General features: G+C 34.8%; 1 protein-coding gene across 1 annotated transcript in view; it reads left to right on the top strand.

Moving 5' to 3' along the window:
* Positions 1-17,556, top strand: part of LOC121381275 (transformation/transcription domain-associated protein-like) — a 120,991-nt gene that overhangs the window by 17,159 nt on the left and 86,276 nt on the right. Inside the window, exons 9-26 of the mRNA XM_041510518.1 lie at positions 392-488; positions 645-783; positions 1,294-1,372; positions 1,827-2,031; positions 2,869-2,960; positions 3,972-4,173; positions 5,138-5,276; positions 6,642-6,786; positions 7,409-7,466; positions 7,714-7,767; positions 8,271-8,309; positions 10,266-10,362; positions 11,627-11,721; positions 12,781-12,946; positions 13,865-14,031; positions 15,031-15,231; positions 17,046-17,135; positions 17,361-17,512. Coding sequence (XP_041366452.1) covers positions 392-488; positions 645-783; positions 1,294-1,372; positions 1,827-2,031; positions 2,869-2,960; positions 3,972-4,173; positions 5,138-5,276; positions 6,642-6,786; positions 7,409-7,466; positions 7,714-7,767; positions 8,271-8,309; positions 10,266-10,362; positions 11,627-11,721; positions 12,781-12,946; positions 13,865-14,031; positions 15,031-15,231; positions 17,046-17,135; positions 17,361-17,512 — 2,217 coding nt within the window. The remainder of the gene's footprint in view (positions 1-391; positions 489-644; positions 784-1,293; positions 1,373-1,826; positions 2,032-2,868; positions 2,961-3,971; positions 4,174-5,137; positions 5,277-6,641; positions 6,787-7,408; positions 7,467-7,713; positions 7,768-8,270; positions 8,310-10,265; positions 10,363-11,626; positions 11,722-12,780; positions 12,947-13,864; positions 14,032-15,030; positions 15,232-17,045; positions 17,136-17,360; positions 17,513-17,556) is intronic.

The following is a 17,556-nucleotide window of genomic DNA, read 5'->3' as shown; positions in this document are numbered from 1 at the left end:
ATCACGCTGCAGCCATCTCCACAACAGGTTAGTACATCATCACGTTACAGCCGTCTCCACAACACAGGTTAGTACACCATCACATTACAACTGTCTCCACAACACAAGTTAGTACACCATCACGTTACAACTGTCTCCACAACACAGGTTAGCACACCATCACGTTACGACCATCTCCACAACACAGGTTAGCACACCATCATGTTACGACCATCTCCACAACACAGATTAGTACACCATCACACTACAACCGTCTCTGCAACACAAGTTAGTACACTATAATACACCATCATTCTACAACTATCTCCACAGCACAGGTTATCAAGGCCTACGCAGGATAAAAACTAAAAAAAATCTACGTGATTTCTAGACTTTTTTTTACTATTTTCAGAGCCAGCCCTACTTTCAACAAGGAAGTGTTTGTTGATTTCATCGCTGCTCAAATCAAGACATTGTCATTCTTGGCCTACATTATTAGGATATATCAGGTAACGACGGCTAGTCTCTGTGAAATTTATCATTCTTCTTGTGTTAAAAATTATTATTGATAAAGTTTTATCACTACCAGTGGGACAGCCATTGATGTTTTGTTTGATATGCATTTTATTCTTAAACATTCTAAATTTCTTTTCTTTGTTTGACAGGGACAAGTGAATAATCATTCTCAACAGATGGTGCAAGGCCTTCTGGGATTGCTGACTCTGTGTCCACAGGAAGTAGCTCATTTGAGAAAAGAACTGTTGATAGCTGCTCGACATATCCTGTCAACAGACCTCAGAAACAGTATGTCATCGCTTTTCACTACAATTCTATTTTAAACTTTGGTTATATTTTGTCTGTTGCTGCCTTTCATCCGAAATAATGTTAAACGTAGAAGTAACAACTGTCTGTCCATGTATTGATGTGTTTTATAACATGATTCTTACATAGTCTTGTGTCCAGAATGTTCTCTGTACAAACAAATTATCAAATCTTACTATACATGGTCTATGTGTGTGGTTATAAAACTCAATCTCTAATGATGCCACAAGCATGCAATTTGTATGGCGTTGCCGTGACGTTAAAGTCTCAGACTCTTATTAGTCTTTGAGTCTAGACTCTAAAAGTTTTATAAGCACCAGGCCTAGTACATGTTATAGTCTTGTTGCACTATAGTTAATTCAGTCTTTGCTTTTTATGAATCTTTAATTGTCATATTTGTAAAATATCTTCTTTTTTTTATATTTATAGTAGTATATTTTTTTCTGACATGATTTGTATTATGTCTATAACTGAGGTGTTTATTGCTTTCAGAATTTGTTCCTTGCATTGACAAACTGTTTGATGAAAACATTTTGATAGGATCTGGTTGGACAACACATGAATCTTTACGGTAAAATTTAGCTGGGTGTTTTGAATTGAATCAGCACTTGTTAGGAAATTACTTTAGTCTTAGCATCTAAGTACACTAATATTAGTACCAATAATTAAATTGGTTTTGTTGAAACAATGATTTTTGTAGTTCTAGAGATTCATAAAATAACATACATAGTATTTTTCTGCTTTTTGTTTTTACTGGAGATGTCTCCAATAGTGTAATTAATGGTTTTATCAATTAACAGAATTGACATTTTTAGAAAGCAACCGTTATTTTCTAAATAGCAAAAGGACTTTTATAATCAACATTTATTTAGATTACTGGATATGTCTTGTGGATTGGATTATTTGCATACATTTTTATACTGGTAACTAATTAATTAAATGAATTTTGCTTGATGTGTTTTATATGTTAAAGTTAATTTTTGTTTTAATTGGAATAAAAATGGAAATGTGATATTTTATCACAGACCGCTTGCCTATAGTACACTGGCCGATCTTGTACATCATGTGAGGACGGCCCTGCCCCTCAACGACCTGTCTCTGGCGGTGAATCTGTTCTCGAAGAACGTCCACGATGAATCTCTACCCAGCAGTATTCAGACCATGTCCTGCCGTCTGCTCCTCAACCTGGTCGAGTGCATTCGCTTGAAGAGCGAACAGGAAAACGGAAATGTGAGTTATCACTACAACACTGTGTCCTGGGTCCATGATTATACAACTTTTAGAGTCTAGACCCAATCTCAAATGACTTCACATGCATGCAGTTTGTATGGTGTTGCCATGACGATAAAGTCTTAGAGTCTTGAGTTCAGATTCTTTAAAATGTTTTATAAGCGCCAGGCCAGTGTTAGCTCTACCACTCATCAAATTCATTTGTAGTGAATTTTACAATTGGCAAATTAGTTTTTATAAAGTTTGGTGAAATAATTTTTCGGAATGATTAGATATTTTGTTGAAAACATTTTTTGTAAAATATTTTAAGGAACAGACATGTCACGGTAGTCTTTTCTACTTTTTGCTAAGCGATCAGTTATTTTTGAAAATACAGGACAGAAAGACAAGTGTTTGAATTGAGGCTAAATTGTGAAATAGATTTTAAATATTTTTCTGTCCTTTCTTGGTGAGGGACGAGATCTAGCCCAGTGGTACAGTGCTCACTTGATGTGCGGTTGATTTGGGATCGATCCCCATCGGTGGGCCCATTGAGCTGTCTCGCTCCAGCCAGTGCACCACGACTGGTACATCAAAGGCCGCAGTATGTGCTAGCCTGTCTATGGGATGGTGCATATAAAAGATCCCTTGCTGCTAATTAAAAAGAATAGCCCATGAAGTGGCGACAGCGGTTTTCCTCCCTCAATATCTGTGTGGTCCATAACCATATGTCTGACGCCATATAACCGTAAATAAAATGTGTTGAGTGCGTCGTTAAATAAAACATTTCCTTCCTTCCTTTCTTGGTGTCATATTTTTACATTTTTATCTTTATTTTGTTTTTGTTTTGCTTTTCAGGGAAGAGAACTCTTGATGCGAATGCTGGAGGTGTTTGTATTAAAGTTCAAAACAATTGCAACAGTCCAGCTTCCTCTGATTCTTCAAAAATGGTATCATTTTGTTTACCTTACATTGCTTTTTCAGTTCTGTTTATTACCATAAGCACAATATCGTATTGGTACCGGCATTATGTGAAAAACAGTAATAATGCAGTTGTGACAAAATAGCGACTGATGGAGAATATATATTAGGTAATGAAATAAATAGTATGATTCAGGAATTTATATCCATTTACAATGCTTAGAAGTTTTAATAAAATTTTCCGCCAAATTCTAATGTGTTATGAATAAATATCTAACTTTATTCATTATTATTAAGTAGCTTTTAAATGTTTACCACATTGTTTACCAGTTAAAACAAATCTATAGTCCATCCCACGGGGAATGCCTTTTTTCTTTTCAACAATATGTTCTCAAACAAGTGCACTCCCCCTCCCCCCCCCCCCAGCTAGTAGTCTGGTCCAAACATACCAAAAGCCAATGTTATAAATGTTTACCTTTGTTTACCAGTTAAAACAAATTTATAGTCCATCCCTCAGGGAACACCTTTTTTTTTCATACTATGGAATTTACTACAAGTTATTTATTTCTGAGCCGATTGTTTTCTACATTGCACACCAGGGGTGCAGAAATGGAACACATTTCACTAGCCTGCCGGACCAGAACCAACTAAAATGTACTAGCCAGCAATAATTTCTACTAGTCCGCCAGTCTATAGAATAATATATTATTAATTATACAGTGTCTTCACTTCAAATGATATATATAGATATATTGACAAAACGTTAATAAGAACACCTGGTAAGTGATAAACATCACGTGGCAAACAAAATCAAAATGATGGATCACCTGTCGGACTGGTACTTGCATTTGTTAACTCGTCCGTCAGAATTTTTACTCGCATTTGGCAAGCGAGAAAGTACTTTCTGCACCTCTGCACACAAAAATAGTATTTTTCTGTTATTTCCAAAACACTTGCTTTTATTTCTTACGTCAAACCAAACTGAAATTATTTAGAAAAAAAGTTTTGGTTAACTATTAACTATTTTATTTTTACTGTAGCAAACAGCAGGCTCCAGCTAACTCTACGAACAGTACATCATCCACATCAACAGAATCAAAATCACCCACCGATCTCAAACCATCGATCACACCCAAGACACCGACATCGACCGTGACACCTGCTGAGACGCCCACTAAAGACGAAAACAAGTCGTTCGCCATGGGATTGTTAGAATCAAAAGAGAAAGAGGATGCTACAAAGGTAACACAATTCGGGTTTTTAGGGTGGGTGCATGGGGTTGTTAGAATCAAAAGAGAAAGAGGATGCTACAAAGGTAACACAATTCAGGTTTATAGGGTGGGTGCATGGGGTTGTTAGAATCAAAAGAGAAAGAGGATGCTACAAAGGTAACACAATTCAGGTTTATAGGGTGGGTGCATGGGGTTGTTAGAATCAAAAGAGAAAGAGGATGCTACAAAGGTAACACAATTCGGGTTTTTAGAGTAGGTGCATGGGGTTGTTAGAATCAAAAGAGAAAGAGGATGCTACAAAGGTAACACAATTCGGGTTTTTAGAGTAGGTGCATGGGGTTGTTAGAATCAAAAGAGAAAGAGGATGCTACAAAGGTAACACATTTCCGGGTTTTTTTTTATGGATGCATGGGGTGAATAGGTGGGAGAGTGCTAAAGCATCTCCCAATTGAGAAAGAGGATGCTACAAAGGTAACACAATTCCGGGGGGGTTTTCATGGATGCATGGGGTGAATAGGTGGGAGAGTGCTAAAGCATCTCCCAATTTTTTGTCTTTGAAACATACACAATATGCTCCATAACAATAAAATACAATGTCATGCCCCCCCCCATTTTGAAAACAGTATGGATGGAAATCTAGCATTTATTAATCCCTTACCGGTCCAACCTGAGGGGGGTGGGAGCTATAGGTTTCATCTCTGTCCTTATGTTTCTCCATCTGTCCATCCGTCTGTGCCACATATAGTTTTCACAATGCCTCGAGCTACTGAGCTGACATTTTGTGTATAGCTTTATCATATACTGTTACAGATCAAGTTAGACTTTCATGATGATCTACCCATTTTTGACAGAGTTATGGCCCTTGGACTTAGGAAATATGAACATTTATTGGGCCCGGTAGGGGACATGTATTGCTTTAGCAGTACTGTCAGAATTCTTGTTTATTACCAATTTAATTATTGTTTTTCTTGCAGACTCAGAATCGTTTTGGTGTTATTCCGAGTCAGTACAGCGTGTATTCCGTTGCTGACTGCCGAAGTCTGATGAAAACTCTTGTGTGTGGTGTGAAAACTATCACTTGGGGTGTGCTGTCCTGCAAGGCTATTGGAAATGGTAAGATCATTTAGGGTGTGTGACATCGTATGTTTTGTGTGCCTGTTTGGGTGATTTTTTAAAGACTATATCTGAGCAGAAACTTCAAATTATATATTTAAAAAATTACTAGAAATGACAAGTTCAGCAGACCTCAGATTCATAATGGCAATTATTTATACCACAAAAAGCTACTTCAAAATTTATATGTGACGGCATTTTTATCATTATCAGATATTTACTTTGTTATTATTGGTACTAAATTCTCATTGCAAAATGATATGAATTTTGAGGGCTGGTATTTTGCATATTATAATAATATTTAATGGATATTTAACGATGTTCACATGTTGGTTGTGAACTCGTTTCAGTGTCTGTGTGTCTTATTAATTATTATTAAAAAAAGCCTATTGCTACTGCTCTAAGGTTTATACATTGAAACCCTCCTATTGCGACCATGGCAAGACTTATTAAAATTGGTCTTAATAGTGGGGTGGTCCTAATACTGAATTACCAACATTCAAAATGATGATTTTTTGGTTAATATTGATTGTGAATTTTACGTACCCTGTCCTTTTCGGTTGCCGTTAGTAATGTGTAAACTGATAAAACCGATAATGGTTTATTAACATTTACATTGAAATGCAAGAATAATCAAGTGTCGAACCTACTTTAGTTATTTGTGAGCTTGGACCCGGTCTTTTTCTTAATTATTACACAATAGAGATTAACAACTGTCTAGACAAATGACACCCTCCCAATGTTTTAGGATGTCCCAAAGGTAATAAAACCACGTGAATTCTGTCTCACTTGAGTGATTGCAGCTAATCATTGCATTTGTTGTCAGTTTCTGTGAACAGTAAAGGACTAGGATGATATTAGTATGGCATTTGCTTTCATAAAAAAAAAACATGTTACTCTGTGTAACTGTTACTTTTCAATATTATTGTGTGCAAGTTATATAACAAAACGACTGTGCGCAATACCTTCCAGAAATTAATTCTGACTTCCTAGTTCGAAATTATTACCTTTGTCTTTCGAATTAAATATTAGATTATTTAATTGCTAGTTTGAGCAACACACATACCTGCAATTAACTTTAACATCATAGTGTGTACAATTAGGCAAAATTTTGCTATGTTATATATTGTTTGGTGCTTATGTGATGTGACAAGTAAATGCTGTGAACTGAAAATGACCATTTACAGGCCGGAATCCGCAATAGCAGTGTGGTCTTAATACCGGGATAGTTGTACTGTAAAATAATAACAAAATATTCTGGTCTTTGAAATATTGTACTTTATAGCAGGATGGTCTTAGAACCGGGGTGGTCGTTCGTTAGTTGGGGTTTTACTGTACATGATATATATATATATGTGATTTCAGCTGATGCTAGCCTTATTCAGAACAAGCAGTTTCAATCCAAAGAAACCCTTGTGTATGTCCGCCTGGTGAAATATGCCCTGCAGGCACTGGACATCTACACGGTCAATCTGACACCTTCAGGACAGGCTTACATAAGACCAGCAGTGTAAGTAATAGTGTTGTATACAGAGGATAATAAATGAGGTACCAGATATTATCAAATTTATGTCCTCCGTGAAATAATTTTCATTTGTCACAAGCTTTAGCGGGTGACAAATTAGAATTATTTCATGATTGACATGAATTTGATAGTAACTGATGTAAGTTTTTATTATTCTCTGTTATTTTCAGTATCCATACATACAGAAATTAAGAAAACAACTTTACACTATATTCTGAGTATTGCTATATTTTTTTCATTTTATTCACGATGACAGATAATTCTGTTTATTGGTTTAAAATATCTATAATAAATTGTATTAAAATAGCATTTTATTACAAAATGAACAATAAAAATTGAAAAGTGTAAATGCAAACTTCTAAAACTATGTGATGTAATTTTGGTATATTTTCCATGTTGTGATGCCATGTTTAGTGCGGATAAAGTCAGATTTGGAAGCACCAAATTTTTCAATAATGTACGTTTCACCAATGCATGGCAAGTTCCCCAGTTATGAATGCCCAATTGGGTAATGATAGTATGTTTATTGGTGGGATATTGCTCAGTGGTAGTATTCGCCCAAGGTGGACAAATTGGTTTTTAACTTACAGTGTATGTCTTCTTTCAGTGTACAAACGGTGAGAACGAAAGAAGAAAAGGAAGTCCTCGAACATTTTGCTGGTGTGGTAAGTTGAGAAAAGCACAGCCTACACTTTATTTAGAATGTGTTGACATTATTAGTTAATATTAATGCTTTTGTAACAAAGTTATAAAATTGTTTGTGTGATAAAATATTACAAAATGACCATTTTGTTTATGCTGATATCCTGATATCTGAATTAATTTCGACAAGTCACATAGAAACTAGAGTATGTTATCTGAACATAAGTTTATAATAAAAGTTTTGAATTATTGTTTTTATTTCCATTCCAGTTCACAATGATGAGTCCCATTACATTTAAAGAAATCTTTTCTTCAGTGATAGAGGTTTGTTTTCTTCTTCCTTCAGGCTTTATAGATAGCACTTTTAATAATTAATTTTTAACATAATATTTATACTGCACACGTGTGATATCAGGCTTTATAGATAGCACTTTTAATAATTAATTTTTAACATAATATTTATACTGCACACATGTGTGATATCAGGCTTTATAGATAGCACTTTTAATAATTAATTTTTAACATAATATTTATACTGCATACATGTGTGATATTTCTATCAGGTTTTGTAATTTTCATATAGTTTATAGGACATTCATTCTAATAAGTACTGATGCTTATCTTTTTTCACAATGACTGTTTTTGACAAATCGGTTTTACTGTACTGATCTATACAGATTTTGTATGACCTATTAACAGTTTGTCAAAGACTAACTGTTACACAATCTGAGACTTGATCCAACAGATTTAATCAGACAAAATGTACAACTTCTAGAATGAATGATAATTCTGACTCTATTTATATACAGTACTGTTTTGTTTTGTAGTACATGGTGGAAAGGATACACAACAACTATGCTCTACAGGTTAGTAGTTAAATATATTCATGTGTCAAGAGATGATGATTTCATACATATAGGTGCAATACTAAAGTACTGTCGGAAATAGAATAAAAATGATTTTCGTCGATTATTTCTTACATATTAAACAGACAAGTAAATATTATGTAAATATCTATTTAATGATAGTCTACCTAATTTAGCATTTACTTGTTTGGGCTCTCATTGATGTACAAGGTGGTGTTTACTCTTGAAATTAAAAGAAATATGTCGGTAAACAGGTGATTTGTGCACTTTATTGGAATAGACTATAACAAATGTTGGTCAACATGTGTCAATTTCATTGCTGTTACAATATGTGAGGGACTGTTTCTGATGACAGTTTACCCCTGTTCCTCTCCAAAACAAAATATTTGTAGACATTTATAAGTAACTTTTGAGCAAAACTGTCAAGAACCATTTTGAGTTTGCGATCTATTATACTGGTATTAAAGGTGCTATCTCAGTTGCATAATGACAGCTATTGCAAATCATGTTTTTATTAAATTTTGCTTTAACATTTAAAAACTACACCTTTAACTATATGCCCTTAATGATTATAGGAAATAATTTTATCTACTAGTAAAAAATACATTTTTATTGGAGAATCTTTATCACAAACAGATGCTCACATAGAACTATGATATAGCACCTTTACGTGGTTGCAAGATTGTGTAAATTTCTAATGTACTGATATTGAATTTATATTCACTAAATATGTTGGTCATAATTAATAATTTATGCTGCAATTCAAAATAATCAGTTAACTTGCAGTTTTAAATTAAAAGTTTGTTTAAGGGTAAATGAAATTGACACATATCATCAAAATGTGTTATAGTCTGTTCCAATAAAGGTCACAAACCTCCTGTTTACTGACATCTATATTTTAATTTCAAGAGTAAACACCACCTTGTACATCAATGAGAGCCAAAACAAGTAAATGCTAAAGTAGGTAGAGTATCATTAAATAGGTATTTGCAAAATATTTACTTGTCAGTTTAATATGAAAGAAATAATTAACGAAAATAATTTTTATTCTATTTCCGACACTACTATAGTATTCCATATTAATTGATAGAACACAGATGAGAGTAAAACCTTTTTTTTTCCACTTATTTTTCCCATTCCCATACATAGCATCTAAATTTCCTTAGATGAAATGAATGTCATGTAAAGCTGCAGTGACAAAGCAGAATACAATTTATTTTCAATTTCTTCTTCTGCGTTCAAGCTATAGTTGATCATGCTTTAGATTTGGAGTCTGGTTGTGGTAATACCGTACCCACCTGGCTTTGTTCCATGGGGACGATGCCACTTCGATATAGCCATCCGTTTCATGATAATAGAGCTTGGTGCATGTACAGACATTTCCTTTCGGTTTCCACACTAATGCTTATGCATAGCTTCTGTACTCTTGACTTCAGTGGACTGGTTTGAGTTTGGAGTTTTCCTTCTCCAAGGAGAATTTCCTTACTAGGATACTAGGATTCTAAGCCTCTCCAGCCCAATTTTGATTTTGGAGTTTGCTTCTCCTAGACAGTTGTCTTTCTTGATGTCCTCTGTCTGTCCAGTCCATATTAGTCTAGTCTGTACCTTTTGACCAGTCCAGCTTGGGTGAACCTACCAGGAGCTGATGCTCCAGCTGGCATAGCGCTCTGAGTCATTGAAACATGCAAGCTACCTCACCATGTAAAGGAATGGACCATGAGATAGATTTTCAGTTTATTTTCATTTATTTATGAAACCTCTGAGGTAATTGAATTTCCACCCCATTCTCATCTAAACATCCTAACGGTCAATCAAATTGTAATAATTTTCTTATCAAATCTTTATTGCACGCAATATACAATATTATATTATACTGTTTAGAATATTTTGATGTGTTTAAAATAAGTAAAACTATTGGAATTCACCTCTAACAAAAGTTATTTCCTTTGACTTCAGATTGTTGCCAACTCATTTCTTGCCAATCTCCAGACGTCTGCTACATTTGCTACAATTCTTGTCGAGTATTTGCTCGACAGACTGGAAGAAATGGGATGTGAGTTAACTTTATTTTAATTCTCTTATTATTTACTGTATGCTGTATAATACTTTGTATCTTCTGATTTTTTGTACTGTTAGAAGCTTCACCTGTTCATGGTTTTATTATTACACTTAGGCTTTTAAGTAAAAGAAAGCAACATGGCTGCCGTACTGCTTTTTATTGCTAAATTACGCCTATTTGTAAGGTATAAATTTTGTGAACATCTGTTTGTATCTGCATTGCAAATCTGCAATGAAAGTACCGTATTTGACCGGAAATTAGCCCAGGGGGCCAAGACAACTCATTGTAAGCTTAGCATGGGGTGAGCTTATTCCCAGACAAGGGACCAGTTTTGTTGAAAAAAACACAAAAAAACTAATAATTAAAATAAATAATAATTAAATGAACTAGGAAGAAAATGAAAAACGTCCAGTAGCACATCTATTAATTAGTGTTCCATTTGTTATTAATAAATAATAGTTTATTAATTAAATTTTTTTTTTTACTAGTATCTATTTATCAGAAACGCACCTTCTATGTTACAATTACTTACTAGTGCTGTTTATTTACATTCAAAATTTAATGCTGAGAAGACTTAAAACAACAAACTCAATAGTGTATACACACGTTTCTGACAGCTTACACTACAAAGAATTGTCAATCTAGGCCATTGTTCTTAGCCAATCAGAATAAGGTATTTGCCTAATTAGCATTAACTGCGGACACAGTGTGGTGGTAAAAATAGACATTGGTTTTAGTTCAGACTTGGGTTTGGGTACTTCAAAGAAATACTGCAGGCATGAAATTGAAAACAATGTTACACACTGTTACTGTTAGACTACTAAATCTCACTGGTGGTAAAATATTGTGTTACATTTGTGTGTTTAATTATTTGCAGGAGGTATGACCTTTTAAATGAACTTTGAGCAAACTTGCAGTTTTGTGTTATTTATAAGGTGACGAAGTTGGGGGTGGGCTTATTTACGAATGAGGGCCTAATTTCTTAAATGCTATCAAAATGGAGGGGGGCTTATTCAAAGACATGGGCTAATTTCCGGTCAAATACGGTAATGTGTGCATATAATTTTCGCAACTTAAGGTTAGGGGTGAACAATACAAAATTTATATTTGTGCTTTTTTTTTTTCCCTTTGGTTTACAAAATAATGTTTGCTTTTAGTAATTAAGATCTAATGATCTTTATGATCTGTACTTGTCTTCACTTACACCATATGTAAATTAAACACTTATATATTAAATAGAACTTATTTTCCCCCACAGCCAACATGGATCGGTCCAATCTGTATCTCAAGTTGTTCAAACTGGTTTTTGGATCTGTGTCTCTGTTTGCTGCAGAAAATGAACAGATGTTAAAGGTAAATATGCTTATATAGTTATTTAAATAAAAATAAAACCAGGGTTTTGAATTATTATTTTTGATGTACCAACATTTGGTTTATCATGCTAACCTTCAAGCATTACTAACTCAAATGTTATTTTGGTAAATCAGTAGGGTTATTCCATACAGATTATTTGAATATTGAGCACTAGGAACCACCAGAAAGTCCCGATATTAGTGCCTCCCGAAGACTCTTCCTCTCATTGCCACGACTTTTTAAAGACCACAAAGTTTTCTGTATTTTTGTTTTGTTTCCAGTTGAGTTTAAGGAAGTGGGGTCTAGCTCGTTCGGTTGAGCGCTCATCCAAAGTGCTTGGGTAAAAATAAATTGAGGGTTTTTTTTTTCCACATTCCAACCAGTGCCCCAAGTCTGGCATATCAAAGGACATGGTATGTGCTGTCCTGACGGGGGGAAAGGGCATATAGAATTGAAAAGTGTAATGGGTTTCTTCTAAAGACTACAAGTAAGAAGTACCAAGTATTTGACATCCAACAGTTGATTAATCAATGTGCTCCAGATGGGTTGTTGAACAAAACAAACTTTACCATTTGAGTTACAAGTCTTGACACTACTATTTTGAACCGGTCGTGGTTAGGCCATCGGTCTACAGGCTAGTAGGTATTGGTTTTCGGATCCCAGTCGAGGCTTGGGATTTTTAATCCAGATACCGACTCTGAACCCTGAGTGAGTGCTCCGCAAGGCTCAATGGGTAGGTGTAAACCACTTGCACCAACCAGTGATCCATACTGGTTCAACAAAGGCCATGGTTTGTGCTATCCTGCCTGTGGGAAGCGCAAATAAAAGATCCCTTGCTGCTAATCGGAAAGAGTAGCCCATGTAGTGGCGACAGCGGGTTTCCTCTCACATTTTTGTGTGGTCCTTAATCATATGTCTGATGCCATATAACTGTAAATAAAATGTGTTGAGTGTGTCGTTAAATAAAACACTTCTTTCTTTTTTTACTATTTTGGAGTTTGAAACTCTGTATTGTTTTGTTTATTTATTTTTTTCATGAATCATACTTTTTACCAACAGCCTCACCTTCATACAATAGTGAATCGGTCCATGGAGCTGGCAATGAGTGCGAAGGAGCCATACAATTACTTCCTGTTGCTGCGTGCTCTGTTCCGGTCCATTGGAGGAGGCAGCCATGATCTCCTGTACCAAGAATTCCTTCCTTTACTGCCAAATCTGCTTCAAGGTAATCACCTGGTTGTAGACAAGTTGAAATATCTTATGGCTAATTGATTTTAGTTTTAATGTATCAAATCCTAATTCTTGATGCAACCTTTTTCTGGACTGAAAGTGAAGTCGTTATCTTGAAAAAACCCAAAAAACCCATTTTAGAACTCAAAATAACTGATATTACATATGAATTACTGTGATTCACTATTTACATCACCTTACATTACTAGGGGGTGGGACGTAGCCCAGTGGTAAAGCATTCACTAGATGTACTGTCAGTCTGGGATCGATCCCCATCGGTGGACCCATTGGGCTATTTCTTATTCCAGCCAGTGCTCCACAACTGATGTAACAAAGGCTGTGGGATGGTGCATATAAAAAATCCCTTGCTGCTAATTGAAAAGAATAGCCCATGAAGTGGTGACAGCGGGTTTTCTCTCTCAATATCTGTGTGGTCCTTAACCATATGTCTGACGCCATATAACCGTGAATAAAATGTGTTGAGTGCATCGTTAAATAAAGCATTTCCTTCCTTCATTACATTACTAACACTAGATATTAAATTCTATTTGACTTGCATATTTTTTTTGTAGTTATGAAAGCTTATGGAGTGTGTTATATGATTATCATATGAAGGTTTTGTTGAACTCGTTTTACTGTCATGGTTATTTCATTTCTGAGATGTGTTTTTCTCTATTGGTCTCGACAGTGTACAAAGTTACATCATTAGCATATGAAGAATTTTATTATTATATTATTATTGATGTATTTACAAAATGTCTTACATTGTTGACACATCTGTTACAGTGACTTCTATTTTATTTTAAAAAATTCTCTCTGTAGGTCTGAACAGTCTGCAGAGTGGGTTGCACCGCCAGCACATGAAGGATCTGTTTGTAGAACTATATCTTATTCTAGTTTTTTCTCTCTGTAGGTCTGAACAGTCTACAGAGTGGGTTGCACCGTCAGCACATGAAGGATCTGTTTGTAGAACTCTGTCTCACTGTTCCGGTCCGTCTCAGCTCCCTTCTGCCGTACCTGCCCATGTTAATGGATCCGCTCGTCTCCGCACTCAACGGCTCTCAGACGCTCGTTAGTCAGGTGAGAATTGTACTATATAGAGTAAAGATTCGGAGTTATCTGAATTACTTTTCTACATGTAGACCTGTGAAACATTAACACAGTTTAGGAATGTCATTTTTCAGGTTTTTTATTTGATTTCAAGTGGGTGGTTTTTGTATTAACTAATTAAGTAGATTAGATTTTTATCCAAGGCTCAAAATTGATTTTTTAATTGTGAGGGAATCATTTTCTCAGATTTTAATATGGAAGCAAACGTTAGAAATTGAATAAAATTAGACAAAATAATGTAAGATCTTTAACAGCATCGTGTAAAGCTTGACATAAACGTGGATAAAAAAAATTTACTTTCATTTTGGGGAAATTAGGAATTCTGGATATATCGGGAATATTCTCAAAAATATTAGTCGGTGGGCCCATTGGGCTATTTCTCATTCCAGCTAGTGCACCACGACTGGTATATCAAGGCTGTGGTATGTGCTATCCTGTCTGTGGGATGGTGCATATAAAAGATCCCTTGCTACTAACACAAAAAAAAAGTAGCCCATGAAGTGGCAACAGTGGATTTCCTCTCTCAGTATCTGTGTGGTCCTTAACCATATGTCTGACGCCATAGAACCGTAAATAAAATGTATTGAATGCATCGTTAAACAAAACATTTCTTTCTTTCTCAAAAATATTATGGAAAGCAAAAACTTGATTAATAAATTGATTAAACCCCCTCAGTGGACTGATTCTCAGATTAGTTTTTTTTTCTGTCACTACCACTGACTGGAATATGAAAGGCCATGGAATGTGCAGTCCTGTCTGAAAAAGTGGATATAAAAGATGCCTTGTTACTATTGGAAACTTGAAGTGAGTTTCTTCTGTAACTATATGTCTCAACTTATCAAATGTTTGACATTCAGTAGCTGATGATTAATATGTCAGTGTACTTCAGTAGTTGTGTTAAACAAAACAAACTTTAACTAAAATTAATTTATAACGATATTCAGTAAGCAAGATACGTTTTTATTTCAGGGCTTGAGAACTCTGGAGCTGTGTGTTGACAATCTGCAGCCTGACTTCCTGTACGACCACATACAGCCAGTGCGAGCAGAGCTGATGCAGGCACTGTGGCGCACTCTCCGCAACCCTCAGGACAACATCGCACACGTGGCCTTCCGAGTCCTCGGCAAGTTTGGCGGGGGCAACCGCAAGATGTTGAGAGAGCCGCAGAAGGTTTGTGCATTTTTTAAAGAATTGTCTTGTTATTTCTTTTACGTTCATCGGGATATGAAAAAAACAAAAACATCCACAAACTGTGAATCAGCGAAGCATTTAAAAGCAAATAATTATCAGCACTTTATTTTTAACTTCACATAATTGGGTGTAAAATATTACATTCAGGACTGTTCAAGTATGCCAGAAACTGATGCATTTAAGAATTGTCTGTTATTTCTTTTACATTCATCAGGGTATAAACAAAAAAAATCATCCGCAAACTGTGAATCGACGAAGCCGTTCTCATATAAGTTTGCGGATGATTTGTTTTTTGTTCATACGCTGATGAACGTAAAAGAAATAACAAACAATACTTATAATTAAATTTGAATCATACTTGCTAATAATAACACTAAAACTTCATACTTTATTTTGAATTATTTTTGGTCCATAAACAACGCTCGGTAAGACAACTTACCCATATAAAATGACTTCATCTGATATGATGTTCCCTGATGACGTAATTTTTACGTTCATCGAGAATTGAACAAACTCTTGTTGCTACGTTTGGACCAATGGGATGACGTTATGTAACGGAATGTAACGGAAATTTTATTATATTGCTTTATCTCGATGAAATGATGAAGTAATCGTGAAATCACGAAATAAAGGTGTTATTTTTTTTTCAAATATAACCTGACCAATATCAGAATGTGTGGCATTTCCCCCTTGAGTCCTGTAGACTGCCTTGAATATCCCAATAGCCAGTCAAATGGCTAAAATCTTCCACAGTCGCGTGGGCATCCTGTTCATGCCACATGGTACATTATAAGACTCCCATCATATGTGTACATTTTCTACCCAACATGAATGCAGATGATGGAGTCTTTTTCTCTCATTCATTCAGTAAATAAACCATTATTTTACACGAATGGACAAAGATGGCTGAACAAGTAACTTTTTTATTTGATCATTTTATCATAAACAAACTACACTATCGTATTTGGCGTGTTTGTTTCATGTGTTAAATAAAAAAATTAATACTACAAATTAACAAGATGGCTTTTAAAATGAAGGTTTTAATAACAAAATATTAATTTAAAACAGTGTTTAATGACCTCACATTAATATGACGTCGTATATTATCAACGACATGTTACACGCAAGCGCGTGATATCCCAATTAAGATAGAAATTTCTTACCTGGCTTTCTTTCATAGGATAGCTCTGTTCCATATACCTGAGGATAGAAAAACTTTGTTCTCCTTCGCTTGTATGGTTAAGACATATTTCTACTTTGTTCAAGCCATCTTATATTTGATGTTTATTTTGGATGCATTTTTAATGGTGAATTTTCTTTGTCCATGTTTATTCTCAGTTTGTTTGTCATTTTGTCACATTTTGTAGTTCTATGTTCAGTTGTGTAATGCCATTTCTCTATTATTGAGTTTTAGATCAATGAAACTCTCTTCAGACGTATGTTCATCCCATGCTTGTTGAACAAAAATAAAAGGATTTTAATTTCAGTTTTATTTATAAATTATAAAGTAATGATATTTTAATCAGTAGAACAAGATTAATCATGAATTTGTATGTATTGTATTTTATAATGACACACTACCATATTAATCATGAAGTTTTATGTATTGTATTTTATAATGACACACTACCATATTAATCATGAATTTGTATGTATTGTATTTTATAATGACACACTACCATATTAATCATGAAGTTTTATGTATTGTATTTTATAATGACACACTACCATATTAATCGTGAAGTTTTATGTATTGTATTTTATAATGACACACTACCATATTTTCGTTTTAGCTGCAGTACAATGATAAGGAAACTGTAGGTCCTTGCATCACAATCCACTTTCAGGACTGCAAATCAGCAATTTCACTGCCTGTTGAAAAGGTAGGATAAAATGTGTTTATATAAATTCAACTCAAGTAAAATTTTATCTGTGTCAATTTAAATATGTAACTGACCAATGACATTATTTTTTGTTAAGTCTTGTAGTAAAATTTCTTCCACTTGGTACTGGTGGAATAAAAACTTTGGGTTGGTAGTTTCACCATGTCAGTGACTGATATTTACAGCTGTTTTTGGCTGAATGTTATAAATATTTTATTGTTTCAGGCCATCGACACAGCTCTGATGTCACTAAAGAGCAGTTCGACGGACGCCTACAGTCGACGCCAGGCGTGGGAACTCATCCGGTGTTTCCTCGTGTCCGTGATGAGTTTAGAAGATGACAAACAAACGATGACACATCTGTTCACTCATCCAAGGTTAGTACCAGTTTAGAAACGGAATCTAGCTCAGTTGGTACGGC

The sequence above is a fragment of the Gigantopelta aegis genome, chromosome 9 (assembly GCF_016097555.1).
Source record: "Gigantopelta aegis isolate Gae_Host chromosome 9, Gae_host_genome, whole genome shotgun sequence".
NCBI classification, from domain to species: domain Eukaryota; kingdom Metazoa; phylum Mollusca; class Gastropoda; order Neomphalida; family Peltospiridae; genus Gigantopelta; species Gigantopelta aegis.
This window is presented reverse-complemented; position numbering and strand designations above follow the sequence as displayed.